General features: G+C 38.5%; 1 protein-coding gene across 2 annotated transcripts in view; it reads right to left on the bottom strand.

Annotated features, from left to right (window-relative positions):
- The window catches only part of GRM7 (glutamate metabotropic receptor 7), an 891,796-nt gene that overhangs the window by 167,316 nt on the left and 706,579 nt on the right, over positions 1–17,901 (bottom strand). For both annotated transcript variants that reach the window (XM_059161568.1, XM_059161569.1), the window contains exon 8: positions 1,584–2,519. In XM_059161568.1, coding sequence (XP_059017551.1) covers positions 1,584–2,519 — 936 coding nt within the window. The remainder of the gene's footprint in view (positions 1–1,583; positions 2,520–17,901) is intronic.

Here is a 17,901-nt window from a genome sequence, read left to right as displayed (position 1 = left end):
GATGGAAGTAATAAAATGCAATTCAAGTTGGTTTCACAGACAGTAAACATGCATTATGAATTTGAAACATACTGTTGGAAACATACTATGCTCGTTGAACATATATTTTAGAACTTCCTCTTAGACACTTTATGACTAAAACCATATCTGGAACCACTCACTGTCTTTGGTTGCAGAATTCTTTGTGGTTTTATAACATATGCATTTAAACAAAAAAAGAAAAAAGAAACAAACAAGCCCCCCAAACCCACACAGTCCAAACTGATATCTTCTGAATCAAACAGTTTAGGTGAAATATATCTCCTCTGGTGGAACACCAAATGTCATTAATTATAGGATTCTATGAGAATCGAAGTAACAAAGAAAAATTCAGATTCGACTAATTCCTAGAGGCATAGATTAGTGAATTTGTAGAGATACCTACTTCAGTCCTTGCTTTCTTCATGCAGGGCACTAAGTCCTTGAATGTTTTATGGACTTCTCCAAAGTAACATGGAATCAGGCTAGACTCCCTGTGTTCTAACTTCTAACCAAGCCATAAGTGTACTCTTTCTGATACAGCACACCAGTTAGGGCTCTAGGTCTTGGTTCTGGTTTCAGTTGTACTGCCCTGCCAAAGCTGACTTCACTGAATGAAGGACAATGCATCTTATTAAGACCAACATATTAAAACTGCCTAATTTGCATATCTACAAAACCATATCCAGGTGAGTATAAAAGTCAGATGTGTATGAATCTCATCTAGAATCAACGCTTTAGTTTTGCCTAATTTGCATGCCTGTCAAATCCACAGCTAGACATGCATTCATAGCTTTAGGATTCAACACATTAGGGCTGCCTAACTTACAGATTCATACAAATGCATAACTCTATGTGGAGAACATGTATACTAACTATATCTGGGACAACACATTAAGGCTCACTAATTCTGAACTTCCATCACTTGACGACACTTGCTCTACTATATACTGTCCCTCCCATTGCTAGAAAGTTGAATCTCTGGTAACTCTCTGAATCATTTGATGCGATTAATGTATATCTAGTTTTAGGGAGCTGAGGGTGGAATGATAACCAAAACTTCCCTATATTCATCTATTATACACATACATATATATGTGATATGCAAATGGAAAATATTCAAATGGACAACTCATACATGGTGTTGCTCACACACTAGATCCAATCCACAGTGACAGCCTAGATGGTCACTAAGAGAGAGAGGGAACTAGTAATCACCATCCCTATCCTAATGAAGGACTGTGGCCTTTTTCTTTTATCCTAAACAGAGGGTGTGTAACAAATGCATTGGAAGGTTTAATTTGGACAGATCACACAATTTTATACTGGATAATCTCTCGCTATGATGAGTAGTTCTATCATCAATTAACATAAAAAATTTACCTTTGGTTGGTTTCCAGTGAAATACACATGGCACAATTCCCTGCAGTTTTTAGATTTCTATAGAATTGATGCCTAGTAATTCAGGATATAAAAGTTCTCGTTCTATATAATCAATTTGGTTCCAGTATTTACAAATACAAACATATTCCGAAATGAACAGGGTGATGTGCATTTTCACTTACCTTTTCCGCTGACTGTGCAGTGCCAAAAAAAATGGGAATGAAGGCAAGCCACACTATACATGTCGTGTACATAGTGAATCCAATGGGTTTGGCTTCATTAAAATTCTCTGGGACACCCCGAGTCTTGATGGCATACACAGTACATGTGACCATGAGAAGAATGCTATATCCCAAGGAGCAAATGATTTGGAGATCTGTAATGTCACATTTGAGAACTCCCCTGGCCTGCTCAGGGTTCATTGTCTTATGTTCATCATAGTCTATGATGATGTTGGGTGGGTCAACACCAAACCAAATGAAAACACCTAGAAGCTGAACTGATATTAAACTGGAAGTGATGGCCAGCTGTGATGTCGGGCTTATGAGTCTGGGAGCTGTAACTGATTTCTTGCCCTGCTCAAATATGCGATAAATCCGATTGGTTTTTGTCAAGAGGGCTGCATAACTGATGCACATACCCAAGCCCAAGAAAACTCTCCGGAAAGAACACACTGCCACATCGGGTTTGGCTATCATCAGGAAAGTGATAATGTAGCAAAGAAAGATGCCAGTCAACAAAACGTAGCTCAGTTCCCGCCCAGATGCCCGGACAATGGGCGTGTCATTGTAGCGGATGAAAGTGGCCATGACAAAGATGGTGGCGATGATTCCCAACATTGCTAGGAAGACAGGGATTACAGCCCAGGGGGAATGCCATTCTAGTTTGATGATGGGGATATCCTGGCAGCCAGTTCGGTTTTCATTGGGCCTCTGGTCGTAGGGGCAATGTTGGCATGTCATCTCATCAAACTGGTACTGGTAGCCGTCGCAAGGCTCACAGGTCCAGCAGCATGGAGTTCCCTTCTGTGTCTTCTTTCTTTGCCCAGGCTTGCATGGCAGTGTGCACACTGAGGGGGGGATCTCCCGGACTCCTTTACCCCACTGCATGTCCTCTATCTGCAGCATAAGAAATGAGAAGGTGTAACTGGCGGATTAGTTCAGAGAAAAGGAAAAGAATGGAATATAAGTGATAGCAGAAGCATTTGAGACTTGACAACATTAAGGGACTACTCCCCCCGCCCCCACAGTCAGTATGAACTACAACTGAGATTTGACCCCAACTATTCCACCCCAGAATCCTTACTTCTCACCACTATGGAGTGTGCCAAACCTGCCTGATTCTAAGAATTCCCTGTGGAAACTATTAAAAGTACAAATCCCCTGTTCCTACCCTAGACCTGCCAAATAAGAATATGCTAAAAATAAAAATAAGTAAAAAGACCTTGGGCTCTTCAACAAATGCCCAGAGGAGTCTTGTGATAAATCACAATAAAAATCTTCAGTAATGCAAAAAGTTACACACATGTCCATTATTAGCTGCTTTAAAAAAATGTTTTAAAATTATTTTGAATGATATTGCAATGTTGACCACATTCCCTAAAATTCTGTAGACATCACTGCCATTGTCAAAGAGAATTTTCAAGGAAAATTCAGTTTACACAGGATCAACAAGGTTCATTACTGAAGGCTGTAATGGTAGTTGACTATATCTAAGTGATTAGGAAGCATTTGATTAAAAAAAAAAACAACTTTGGTCTAGAAATTTTTTTTTAACGATTTTATTTATTTCTTTGACAGAGATAAAGAGGGAGAGAAACTGAAAGACAGTGCACAAGCAGGGGGAACAGCAGGTAGGGGGAGAAGGAGAAGCAGGCTCCAGGCTGATCAGCGAGCCTGATCTGGGACTTGATCCCAGGACCCTGGGATCATGACCTGAGCTGAAGGCAGATGCTTCACTGACTGAGCCACCCAGGCATCCCCTGGAAATCCTTCAATATTGGTCATGTACCTATTTGGAGATGAAATTTAAAACTAAAAACTATATCCTAGAGGAGGATGAATGTGGATTTACTTAATCACAATAGTGGTCTTCTGGAGGGGAATTCATAGTCAACAGTGTTCTGAGAAATAATACCATTAGAAACAAAGAAAAAGTACTACTGGGTTTAAGTTTCATTGTACCAGAGGTACCTCTCATTTGCCAGCACAGCGTCTAATCTTCCTCCTCCCTGACATCAGTTCCTCAGATCTATTTTCTATGTGCTTGTTGTAAGATGCAACTTACAGGGAAGCCCTGTTGCAGGGGGTAGGGGGGAGTGGGAAGTTTGCTCCCATGACCCAGTCTTCACCAATTTAGTGTACTGCACTGGTTCTCAAGCTCAAGCATTCCTCAAGATCACTAGGAGGACACTATATCACCCAGTGGGCTGGCCTCCACAGCAGGATCTTTTGATTGTTTGGGTATGGGAGGGGGTCTGAGAGTATATATTTGTAACAAAATCTTAGGTGATGTTGCTGGCGGTTCTCTAGGGACCACACTTTGTCAAAAGCAAATATGTTCCAACCTCCTAGCCATGGAATATAAGTCAGGGACAGGATCATTATATAATGGAAAGGAATTTAATTTTACTTTTGCTAAGATAAATAAAAAAATATGTATTTTTTTGTTGGACTGGCAGTTTCTAGGATGTAATGATACCTGTACTCATGGTTTTAAGAAGGAAGGAGTTTATAAGAGAAAGAAGTCAATGCAAAGGGAAGGATTACTGAAAAAGAGAAAGAGAATAGAAAAATTACTGATTAGACTGTTTGAGTTACTTGATGTAGCCATGCCATGATTCCCTAGACCTCATCCCTATGCAAGCCAGTAAATTCTGCTATGCTGAAACATGTTAAGTGGCTTTTCTGTTACTCACAACCAACAGTCCTGAAAAACGTATGTACTAAATAAATATGTTGAGTATCTACTAGTTGCAAAAGCTATGCTGAGTGAGCAAATTAATTTACAGAATAAATTCCAATGACCAAATTTAACTGATATTCCCGTAACTTTTTAATACAGTTGGGCCAAAAAATAGGTTAGGACAATACTGGAAAACCTGAGGCTTTTAAAAAATGCATAATTTTAAGAGATAAGGGGGAAAAATGAATTCATTGTTCTTAGGAGTTTAGTGTCATATTAAAACAGGATGTAATATATAGCAGGATTTGATACTTCCATCAAAACTTGAATGAGAACTATATTCACAATCTAAATCAAATGCAGGTAACTATGAAAAAAACAGCTCATGGATAAATTTCATAAAATATTTCATGAAATATAAAATATTTCATAAAATATCATAAAATACCATAACCATCTATGGCTGAATTTAAACTGTAAGCAGAGACACAAGAATCTTCAGATGATTCGTGTGAACTCATTTGCCTGAATGCAAAGCCCAAGTCAGCACTAATAAATCTTACTAAATATTAAACATAATTATCCCTTTCTCCATCATTTTTGAGGCAGTAAGTCACTGGCAACCATCCCAAAGTCATAAAATAAAGGAAATAATTTGTAATAAGAGAGAAAGAGATATGCATTAACTTTACAAATGTCAAGTTGCAATAAGTTGGAATCTAAAAAACTGCTAACATTAATACAAATGTTCCCAAATGTTAAATTAAAAGGTCTTACTCGTGTTTAATAAGAAAGATTAAGCAAAAACAAACAAAACAAAACAAAATAAAAACAAAACTAAAAAAACCCTCTATAAATAAATTTCATTAGCTAAACTTGAGATTGCCTGATTCTAACACTAGTAGATAGTAATACACCATATGATTACACTTGATCTATGGGAATACAAGTAGGGCTTATACAAATATAAAAACAAATTATCATTATCTGTAATATTTTTTAGCCAATTTTAAATGTTGCTAGCTCACTATTTTTCCCCACTTGGAATAAAATAAAATGCCCAGCAATGCTGAATTGCATTCGTTTCCCCCTTAACTTATACAAATATATACAAGAGCTGTAACTACAAACATTTCATTGACTGATTACTTAATTTGTTTTCAATTTTCATTTAAAGTACATCTCAACTGAGTTTAATTGTATACATTACAGCAATAAAGTTGCCTTTTGCACCAAATGAACAAAAGTCTAATTTACTTGCTTTGCCAACAAAAATCATTATTGAAAATATACTGTGTTCAATGAAGTCACCAACTAACCTTTAAAAGTTCTAGTAAGTGAGAATTTTTTTTTAAAGTGATACATTTGATTTGTGTGTATTTATACCCAATCACACAACCTCAGTGGCTTGTTTTGTAAGAAGAAAGAGTCAGCTGCAAATGCCCATAGGTACTTATTGAAGGGAGAATAATCATTTAGGACTATGACAACTGAAGTATAATGTCAATTTACTTTGCCAGAGGGTAGTAGGAATGCAAATTTCAATTTCATTTTGAATGCTGCAACAAAACCATGTTTCAGTTAGGCATACTTGGAAAGCAAAAGTTAAGGTGCTGAAAGATTAGAAAAAAAGGGCTAGGATGTTAACTACTATTTTCTTTAAAAGATACAGTTCTAAATTCTCTGTAAGAATGCATTTTCTTCTGGATGCCAGTGTGTATGGGTATTGGATACTGGATCTGCTCAGTAGCTGGCTCATGGGGAAGAGATGTTGAAATCCTAGCTGTTAGCAAGAGAAGAGACCCTTATTGACAGAACTATCAATTAATACCATGTGTGGCACACGTATTATATGGATAGATAGATCAATGATTTAGGAAAGAGATAATATAGAGTTCTAGCCAATGCAAGCAAAAATAAGCCTGATGTAGTGTCCTAGGAAAGTGTTCTTCACTCTTAAAAGAGACACAAAGAAGAGATATACTGTCTTTAGCCTCTGAACTTTGATGTGTGTAAATGTGATGTATGGAGCCACAGCAGCCATTTTTTAACCATAAAGAGACAAGCTACGGGAAGAAGCCAATATACTGAGGATAGGGGAAAAAATAGATAAAAAAGAATTTGTGTCTTTGATGTTGTAATAACTTTTAGGCCCAAGATGGAGCCACCCCTTCCCAGGTGACATGTCAGAAAACCAAACTTGAATAGGCTGTGTGTCCCTATAAACAGATTTTACTTGACTAGACACAGAGTGTATCCATTCAGCCGGTCCCCAAATGCCAACTCTGAAACAACCCCAAAAGAGACTGACTATATGGTCCCAGCCAATCAGGTATTTTCTGTTTGTCTTTTGTTTGTTTATTCTTTATCCTGTAAAAAGTTTTCTGTCTTCCACCCCATTTTGTGGTTCTTTGCAAGGAGACTGCCTAGTTCATGATGTGTTAAAATTTGTTTGTATCATCTAAATTGTCTTCATTAATCATTCTTTAAGAGCGTCATGATGATATCACCAAATTAACAAACACATGTACCACTGTACCCCTGCATTTTGAACACGAAATGATAAACTTTCCTTAGTTGATGACGAATATTTCCCCGATAGTCTACTACTTGCAATGAAACATTGTAACAAATACACTTTTTCTTACTTCAGCATCTGGTATGTGAAGACCTTCTGACTGTAGGCAATTAGCCAATAATTCAAATTCCAACAGGGAGAGTAGATAGCCCCAGAAGGAAAATGGATTTTCAAAGCACATATGATCAGACACATGTGTCTTGTCTCTGGGGGATGCTCCTAAAAAAAGTGGTACAGCCCTAGACTCTGACCACAAGCTGTGACTCCATTGCTTCTGGCTCAGAGAGAAACAATGAAAAACACCTGTCAGCTAAAGTTCTCTAGCACATGTGACTAGCAAAGATTGGGGTCTGGCTCTAGTAGAGAGTTAGCTGCTCCACAGGGAATGTGCAGACCTTATAATCACTGGAATTTTAAAATAAAACCAAATTAGTTGCTGTCTTACTGCCAAATGCAGAACTCAAACAGAGATAGAAGTTTTATAAACACTGTTTGGTGTATCATTTTTATCTAGGAGAGATCTGCTCTTTTCCCTACATAGACATTTTCTATCCAAAAGAAAATGTTGTTACTTCAGGGATATTTTCTTTAGTGAAATTCCATTTGCATGTTTCCAAAGCTTACTCTGTAGACCAAGCTGGCTGGGGCTTTTATTGCATAATTCTCTACAATATTATTTTCTTACTTATTAAAACCCTAATAGAATGAACTAATTTAAAAAGAGCTTTCTTATTAAAATACCATTTGTTCATTAAAATACATTTGTTCTGTCTAATTTATGAAAAAGGCTTTTTTTAGGAAACATGCAAAGGAATGTTGAATTTTTGATACTACAAAAGAGCTAGATTTTCATTCTAGGTGGAGAGGGTAGAGTGGGCAAGGTGGAGAGGCCACCAAGAGCTTCACAAGGAATTCTGTAGCAGCACTCAATGACTTCCTTTTTATTTTCTTTCTTTTTTTCTTTCTTCCTTTCTTTTATAAGACTGAGCCTCTATTTTTAAGCCTTAGGCAGCATGACTAGACTATGAAACAGAATTTCAGGGCTGCTATTTTATAATAAAAACACTTACTAATTCAGATTCTACCTCTTCAAACTTTAATTGTAAGAATCACTTTTTTTTTTTTTTCAATGTACTCTAGGAAGAATGCTAGAAATGGCTTTTTACTATGGTAGACCCTGGGCATTCATGGAGGAACCCAGAGCTTAATCTCACCACGAAGCCCCTGGAGATCCAAGATGTAGATAAACTGATGCTGGTATAGCCTTTATTTTGGTTCCCAAACTTGCCTGCACATGTATTCATTGGGGATCCTCTAAAATTTTCAAATAGGCATCAGTGTGTTTTAAAGCTCCTTAGGTGAAATGTAGACAGGTTTGGAAACTACTGAATTACACTCTCTTAAGGGGTTGGGGTTACAAAGAAAATCTTTGCATTTTTTAAAGAAGCTACTGATCACAGAGATGTACTTCCCTGGACTTATGATGCATTATCTCATTAAAAGTCTGAATGGGTGACAGGAAATGCTCAGTGATACTCTGTTATGATTTAATGGGAAAGTATGAAGTTGTAATGAAATTATAGATTTGAATAGTCAGTAAAGTCTCCAGACTTACATTTCATAATGTCATTGGCCAAACAACTTAAAATGCCTATAGCAGCAGAACATATGAAATAAATAAGTGACATGGATAGGAGTAATTCAATTTTGCCCCTAAAACAACCAAGTCTAAAGGAACAAAATACAATTCTGCATACTTATAAATAAGTGTTAAATTATACATCAAGAACAGACTTCATAAAAGTTCAGTCTAAATGATCTACATTCACAGTTTCAATGCCTGCATTTCCCTTGAATACAAAGCAATGGGGTGGGTTCTTATTTTTAAATGCATATAATTAAAACTTCCCAAATTAATTGAACGGTTTGCTCCTCAAGTCAATCTAGGTTCTCATTGTTTAATGCCACTTCTCTGTACCTCTAACTAAAAGGAATGACTATACTTGGTTTCAGCACTTCCTTTTCCCACCCCCCAATAGCCTCATGTGAACCTTCTGATGTTTTATAAGGTTGATGCCTTTCAAAAGATATCATGTACTCTGAGAGCCAAACAATGCACATCTGCTGACACTAGCTAGCTGTCACTTTCTGAAACCATGCTGTCACTGGAGGAGCCATCTCCTTAAAATGTACATGCTAACTACAGATGACCATTTACATACTCTTCCTCTGGGGACACAACTCCCTAAAAGATGCTTACCAATCAAAGATAGATATTTCATCTTGTTCTAATTACCGAATACTTTTGTAAGCACTTTTCTTAACAGCACGATTTAACAATAATTAATAATGTGAACGTATGCATGTGGCTGCCTCAAAATTAGCTCCAATTCTAAAGTCATGAGGGACGCCTCGATGTCTCAGTTAGCTAGGCATCTGCCTTTGGCTCAGGTCATGCTGGGATTGTCCCACATCAGGCTCCTTGCTCAATGGGGATCCTGCTTCTCTCTTTCCCTCTGCTGCTCTCCCTGCTTGTGCTCTCTCATGCTCTCTCTCCTCACACACAAATCAATAAATAATCTTAAAAACAAACAAACAAACAAAAACTAAAGTCATGATCTGCTCAGGGACTGGCAACCTACTGCCCATGGACTGAATCTTGCTGACTGCCTGTTTTGCAAATAGTGGCTGGATCAGAACATCATGGCACTTGTTCATTTAAGTTTTGTCTCAGGCCAATTTTATGTTACAGCCGCAGAAGCTGAGTAGCTGTGGATGCATGTTGAGGCCATAGCCTCAACTATTTACTTTCTGGTCCTTTGTAGAAAATATTGACTGATTCAGATCCGAAGAAAACAGAAGGACAAAGCCCTCACACATGGCAACCTTATCCGCCTATACACAAGTTTTGTCATCTGTCACATCTTTCCTTCCCTTTGGTCCCCCATATTTAAGTTACCAACAACTCATGTAGGTTTTACCTCTTGAAATTATTTAAGAATTAATTATTTCATATAACAAACTATATATTAAATACAGGCATACCTTGATTTATTATTCTTCCTTTTATGGCCCTTAGCAGGTATTGTACTTTTAAAATTGAAAGCTTGTGGCAACCTTACACTGAGCAAGTCTGTGGGTGACATTTTTCCAACAGCATTTTTCTTCTCTCTCTTTCTTTCTTTCTTTCTTTCTTTCTTTCTCTTTCTTTCTTTTTTAATTTATTTGACAGTGAGAAAGAACTAGCATGAGCAGGTGGAACAGCAGCAGAGGGAGAGGGAGAAGCCGACTTCCCACTGAACAGGGAGCCTGATGCGGGGCTTGATTCCAGGACCCTGACATCATGACCTGAGCTGAAGGCAGACGTTCAACCAGTTGAACCACTCAGGTGCCCCCGCAGCAGCATTTTTCACTTCATGGCTCTGTATCATATTTTGGTAATTTTCACAATATTTTGAATTTTTGAATATTTTGAATTGTTATAATTATCTGATCCTTGATCTTTGATGCTACTATTGTAATTGTTCTGGGGGTACCATCAAGCAGTCCTATATAAAATGGTGAATGGGTTATTTAATTGATAATTTATTTAATAAATAAACCTTGTGTTTGTTCTGGCTACCACAGCAGCCAGGTGTTTCCCCATCTTTCTTTGTCTCCTCCAGCCTCCCTAAGACACAACAATACTGAAATTAAGGTAATCAGTAACCAACCATACAATGGCCTCTAAGTGTTCAAGTGAAAGGAAATTTAATGGAGCAAACTTCATTATTGTTTTAGTTTAAGAAACTGCCACAGCCACCCCAGCCTTCAGCAACCACCACCATGATCAATCAGCAGCCACTGACATTAAGGCAAGGCCCTCTACCAGAAAAAAAAAAAAAAAAAAAAAAAAAATATATATATATATATATATATATATATATATATATATATTAAATTAAATTTTAAAAAATAATTTAAAAAATTACAACTCCATGAACAATCATGCTTAACATTTTTAAAATTTTTAAAATTTGAATTCAATTTAGTTAACATATACTGTATTATTAGGTTCAGGAATAGAATTTAGTGATTCATCAGTTGTATATCACACCCAGTGCTCATTAAATCCAGTGCCCTCCTTAATGCCCATCAACCAGTTACACCATCCCCCCACCCACCTCCCCTCCAGCTTTGTTTCCTATAGTTAAGACTCTCTTATGGATTGCTTCCCTCTCTGGTTTTACCTTCATTTATTTTTCCTTCCCTTACCCTATGTTCACTGTTACTTAAATTCCACATATGAGAGAAATCATATGGTATTTGTCTTTCTCTATTTTATTTCACTTAGCATAACACCCTTTCCTTCCATCCATATCGTTGCAATTGGTAAGATTTCATTCTTTTTGATGACTGAATAATATTCCTGTGTATGTGTGTGTTTGTGTGTGTGTGTGTGAGAGAGAGAGAGAGAGAGAGAGAGAGAGACATTTTCTTTATCCATTCAACTGTCAAAGAAGAACATCTGAGCTCTTTCCATATTTGGGCTGTTAAAAACATTGCTGATGCCTAACATTTTCTAGCAATAAAGAATTTTTTGATTAAGGTACGTACCATTGTTTAAGACACAGTGCTATATCACACACTTAACAGACTACAATTTAGTGTGAACATAGCTTTCATATGCACTGGGGAACCAGAAAGTTCATCTGCCAATCTTTATTATGGTATTTGCTTTTTTGTAGTGTTTGGAACCAAACCCACACTATCTCTGAGGTATGCCTGCAAACTCATTGGGTGTGATACCCTGTTTTAGTTGTTGGGAACAAAACAGAAAAAAAAAAGTGCTTTAGAAAAATGAATCCTACTTTCTCATCTTTGCTACCACACCTCCTCTGCAAAATCTTCCTGTGGAGTTTCCCCACCTCCCTTTCCTCCTAGCCCCTTCCTAATTCCATTAGCTGCACTAAAGCCAAAAGGATCCTTTAACATGCAGATTTGATCATGTCACCTTTAGGCTTAAGCTCTTTAGCAATATCTTGCCACAAAACATCCTAGATGATCCTGTACAATTCAGCAGGGACACACATCAACTGACTTTAGCTGAGTTCCATGAAGTTTCCAAGATGGTTACTACCCTACAGTGAGTAAGGGGCTACAATATGCTGTTCTATGATTCTATTCTTTAGTTCACTGACTTCTTTTTTTTTTTATTTATTTTTTATTTTCAGCATAACAGTATTCATTATTTTTGCACCACAGCCAGTGCTCCATGCAATCCGTGCCCTCTATAATACCCACCACCTGGTACCCCGACCTCCCACCCCCCGCCCCTTAAAACCCCTCAGATTGTTTTTCAGAGTCTATAGTCTCTCATGGTTCACCTCCCCTTCCAATTTTCCCCAACTCCCTTCTCCTCTCTATCTCCTCATGTCCAGAAATCAGTGGCTTTCTTATACACTAATAATGAAAATACAGAAAGGGAAATTAGAGAATCGATTCCATTTACTATAGCACCAAAAACCACAAGATACCTGGAAATAAACCTAACCAAAGAGGTAAAGGATCTGTACTCGAGGAACTACAGAACACTCATGAAAGAAATTGAAGAAGACACAAAAAGATGGAAGACCATTCCATGCTCTTGGATCGGAAGAATAAACATTGTTAAAATGTCTATACTGCCTAGAGCAATCTATACTTTTAATTATATTCCGACCAAAATTCCACCGGTATTCTTCAAAGAGCTGAAGCAAATAATCCAAAAATTTGTATGGAATCAGAAGAGACCCTGAATCGCTAAGGAAATGTTGAAAAACAAAAATAAAATGGGGGGCATCATGTTACCTGATTTCAAGCTTTACTACAAAGCTGTGATCACCAAGACAGCATGATACTGGCATAAAAACAGACACATAGACCAGAGGAACAAAGTAGAGAGCCCAGATATGGACCCTCAACTCTATGGGCAAATAATCTTCGACAAAACAGGAAAAAATATACAGTGGAAAAAAGACAGTCTCTTCAATAAATGGTTCTGGGAAAATTGGGCAGCTATATGTAGAAGTCCACTGACTTCTTGCTCAGGAGTTCCTTACCCCACTAGACTTAGTGCCCCTCTAATAAATTCTAAAGATCTCCCTTTAAAGGACTTAACAAGAAGTAACTGTGTGTCTAAAGAAGTGTGTGTGTTTATATGTTTATGATCATGTCCTGTGTAAACACAGAATGCATGCACCATGCCCTATCAGCTATTGTTCAGAATACTATAGACCAGGGATTCAGAGGGGAAAAACCACCAACCTCTCAATAAAGAGGTCACAAATCCAAAATAAATAGAACACAATTTGTCATTACGCAAATATGCAAATATGCATTATGCAAATATGCATTAAGACTTCATTGAAGTCTTAATTTCCAATTTCTATGTAAGCTCCTTGAGACTAGAGCTTCTGTCTACTTTATTCACTTGTTGGAAACTCAGATATGGGAGGAGGCTCCATAGCCTTGTTGGACTAGATGGGTGAATGGCAGGGCGAAGGACAAAAAGACTGACTTCTCCTCTAGCCAAAACTTGAGTTTAATTTTAACTAGGAATGAAAGATCCCTAACTGGGGTGCGTGGGTGGTTCAGTTGCTTTTAGCTCAGGTCATGATCTCAGGGTCCTGGGATGGAGCCCAGCATCAGGCTTCCTGCTCAGTGGGGAATCTGCTCCTCCCTCTGACCACTCCCCACCCTGTGCCCGACTCAAGCTCATGCTCTTCTCTCTTAAATAAATAAAATCATGGGGGAAAAAAAAGAAAGAATCCATAATAACTTTCATGAGTCTCGTCTATTGTCTGGTCATTTGCTATATACATCTATAGAGTGAAAGTTAATAGTTGAAAAGTCCTTGGCATTTTCTTCAGGGAAGAAATGGAATTAAATATGGAGCACTGAACTCCTAGGTAGAGGGAAAATGAACACAACAAATACACCAAAGAAAGAGAAATAAGTCATGTACCCTTTCCAGCTAAAGACAGAACTTGATTTGAATAGGTCCCCATTTCACCAGCTAGACCCTAAGAGTTGGGCTTGACTGCCCACCTGCTTGTACTCGCTAACCCTTGTCTTACATTTTCCCCAAAGCTCTTCTTTCAGGCTTTCACCTTAACTCAGACAAATGAAACACAGAACCCATCCCCAGGTGATGGCGACTGCCCTGAGAGGACCTTTCTTAGATCCAACCACCTAGACCTTCTGACCTAAACCTGACTCATGCCTGCACAGATGGATATGGATCATGGAGTGGCCTCTAGAATGACTTACAATTACCTTTACCTCCTATAATGCTACAATCTCCACCCAGGAAGGAGCCTCAGCCTCATTTATATAGCGTGCAATGTCTGTATAGGCATGCTTCCCTTAAGGTGCATGTGTGACTTTATGCATGCCTCTGCATAGGATGAGAGGGCGTCCCCATGTAAATATTCATCCTAAACCTAAACAAAAGAAACCCATTCACCCTCTCTCAAGGAGCCAACATTTTAGAAGCCATTCCCTGTCTTCTTATTTGCCACAATTAAAAAGTTTCTTTGTGGGACAACTCAACCTGGTATAGTTTCTGACTCATCAAGGAGCAAACTCATGTTGGTTCAGTCATACCTGACTATGTAAATAGAAAGAGTTAGGGTTCCCTGGGAAATGAAGACAAGGCATTGCTTTCTTGACACAGGAAAAGTCAATTTTGGGGGCACCTGAGTGGCTTAGTTGATTAAGCTTTCGACTCTTGATTTGGGTTCAGGTCATGATCTCAGGATTATGAGATGAGCCCTACATCAGGCTCTGCACTGAATGTGGAGCCTGCTTGGGATTCTTTCTCTCTCTCTCTCTCCCTCCCTCTACCCCTCCCCTTTCTCTGGTCCCATACATGCTCTTCTCTTCCTCTCAAAGGAAAGGAAAGGAAAGGAAAGGGAAGGGAAGGGAAGGGAAGGGAAGGGAAGGGAAGGAAAATAAAAGGAAAAAGGGAGAAGGAAAGAAAAGAAAAAAGTCATTTTAGGCCCCTGGCCATCTTGTGATTTCTCCCTAATCAGCACTACTTGCCCAAAGCACATTTCTTATAGAACTTCCTGGGATGTGTTGAAATTGCAGAATAGACCCCAATAGATAATGATTTTAAGGGAACAACCGAATGTTAGAATAGCCACTATTAGGCTAGGAGATAACCTAATTATATCAGGGACAATCAATCAGTGGTAAAATTCCCAATGCTGGCTCAAAAGTAAAGACTGACCTGACGCATATTCTTAAATTATCTTTGTAAGATTTAAGCCCCTTTGAGCACTCAAATATGGAACCAACTAAAGCTAGAGGACTGATGATGCTGACTGTTGCTGGACCTTATGACCTTGACTTGGACTCTGTTACCTTAAGATGACTTTTGCCCCAATTCCATGCTGAACTGCCTATCGTGTAAGCACCCTTAGTTTAAAACTTCCCCAGTATTGTTGTTCAGGGAGACACTGCTTTGGGAAAGATCTCCAGTGTTCCCCTTTACTTGTTGCATGCTCAGCGTGTCCCAGTTTCAGGTAACAAATGTTCTCTGAATACTACCTTCTGTTAATAAGCTTAGCTACAGCTCAAAATAGAAAGAACACAATCTGGGAAGTCAGACGTTCCTGGATCCAGAGACAGACCTCATCACCTTCAGACATGATACCCATAGGCAAATAGAAAATCCAAGTGTCTGTTTGCCAAGCTTATCGGTTATGAAGACTAAGTGAGATAATATGTCTAAGGAATTATCATGGTACCTGACACACCATAGCTGCCTGAATAATCATCATTAGAATATTTTATGGCTTCAGTGAGCAAGAACCTTCCAATGGCCATTGTCAATTCTCACCAAACTCTTGAGCACTGATTCTTCCACTAGAATATGAGCAGCAATTTATGCCACAGGGGCATTTCAGACTCTCTGTGTCAAAAACCGAACATATCCTTTTCCTTCCTCATCTTGATTACACCCATACCGTCTGACTTGTCTTGGAATAGCAGAGTACTCATGTGAGTGTTAGACTCAGAGGGACATGTGATCAAATCCTAAGGGAAATCTTGGCTAGGTCATTTATGTTCTCTGAACTTTTTTTTTTTTTTTTAAATCTGTGAAATTTAGACAGTAAGAATACCTCCTGGACTTACCAAGAAAATTAATCATCTGTGACACACATCATTTTACAACATGGTAAAAGTTACATGAGTTATGTCTATTTATATAATTATTACTGACCATCTGTTCATTTTTGATACCCTCTCCATCTTGCTCCCCTCAAAAAATTACAGTTGCAAAGTTTGTTCTAGTCTTCTGTAAAACCCTTTTCTCTTTGTCCTCAAAGACTAGGATCTATTATAATTATCATTACTATGTACTCTTAATGGCTTTCTCTGATTTTAGGTCTTCCCTTTCATTTCTTACTCTTTTCCTCTGGCATTCCTCTTCACAATAGTCACAATCTGCAATGAAACATGTATGTGTTTGCTTCTTTGCCTCACTCCCCGTGAAGAGAGCACATCCGAGTTGTTTCCTTATGTTCTTTAGAAGGAACCTGCACTTCGAAGGGTGGCTTGGAAAGACTATTCGCCATGTCAAGGCCAGAATGCCCTCTTGGAAGTGAGTACAGGGCTACTGCATCCTAGATTCAAGTCCACTGCCCACCTGGAGCCAGTGCAGACGCCTCATCATTGAGTCCTTCCCTGACCTGACCCTCCTCTCCAGCCTCATCTGTATTCACCCCCCCAACATCTTAAGTTACTCTTCTAGCAAAGGGCAGTGCTTGTTTCCCCGGAATACCCTCTGATTCCCTACTTGTATTACCCAGTTCACACTGTCCTTTAGCTGTCACATTTTTGCCTAATTCTTCAAACACCGGCTCAATGCCCCAAATCTTCCCTGATAACTCTGTGCTATAAACACCCTCTCCCTTGGTTGACATCTCTTAGCTTTTTGACCTGGACTATTCTACCTCTTAGACTTTGAGAACTGGGACCACCACATATTTTTTTAAACCCTTCAGAGCTGAAAAGGTGGGTCAGAACCAGTGTAAATTCTGTTCCAAGAAAGAATCTCCAGGATTAGAATGTAAAGAGATGAATCCTTGGGCGGGGAGGGGTGTGTGTGCAGGGAATAGCTTCTTGTTATGCCCTTGAATGCTCCTGGTTCTTTCTTTCTTTCTGAGACTCCCAACTCTGACTTGCTTAAATATGACAAAGTACATAAGCAAGCATAATAGAAGTCCTCATATCCCTGCTACTAATCTAACCAGACAACTTGCAAATTGCTTTTCACCCACTCACCTGGGGTGAGTCATGCTCTCTGCCAGGTAAGTGGGGAAGGATGCTGATCAGTCAGTTTGCCATCTGAGACAAGAAGAATTTTGATTTTCTTTCTTTCTTTTTTTTTCTCTTCTCTTTTTGTAAGCCCCTAGATCTCTTTCTTCCCTTTTCTAAACTAGAGGAAAGAAACTATTTTTATACAGATTTTTTTTTTTTTAGGATAGTTATCCTACATTTCATTCTGATGAATACTAGCCTTGCAATATATTCTTTTGAACTATAGGAACCCCACCCCCAGGCACCTCCCATTAACAACTGCCATGTCGGGAGGAGCCATAGTACAGTTTATTAAAGACCCTGAGAAGGTTTTCTATTAAGGCGACACTATGCTTTGATGCAAGCCAGTGGTTTCTAATTATTTGAATATAGAACAAACATTCTTTACTGCTCTGTCATATCGACTATCTCAATATCCTGCAGAATCTGTATCTGTCCAATAACATACGGCGTCCAAACACTATGGAAAACAGTGACACTGATAACTAATACTAATAAGTAATTTGGAATTCTAGCATCACTTTTCAGATCTTTTTTCTCTTCTTGGACAAGTGTAATCTTCCAGGTCATGGCAAGTCAGAGACATGAGCTGGATTGTCGACTCTCTGGATGCTAGCTGGATCCTCTTAGGCTTCAGTGAATCTTCACTTCCTCACTGGTAAAATGGA

Source organism: Mustela lutreola, chromosome 2, assembly GCF_030435805.1.
Source record: "Mustela lutreola isolate mMusLut2 chromosome 2, mMusLut2.pri, whole genome shotgun sequence".
NCBI classification, from domain to species: Eukaryota; Metazoa; Chordata; class Mammalia; order Carnivora; family Mustelidae; genus Mustela; species Mustela lutreola.
This window is presented reverse-complemented; position numbering and strand designations above follow the sequence as displayed.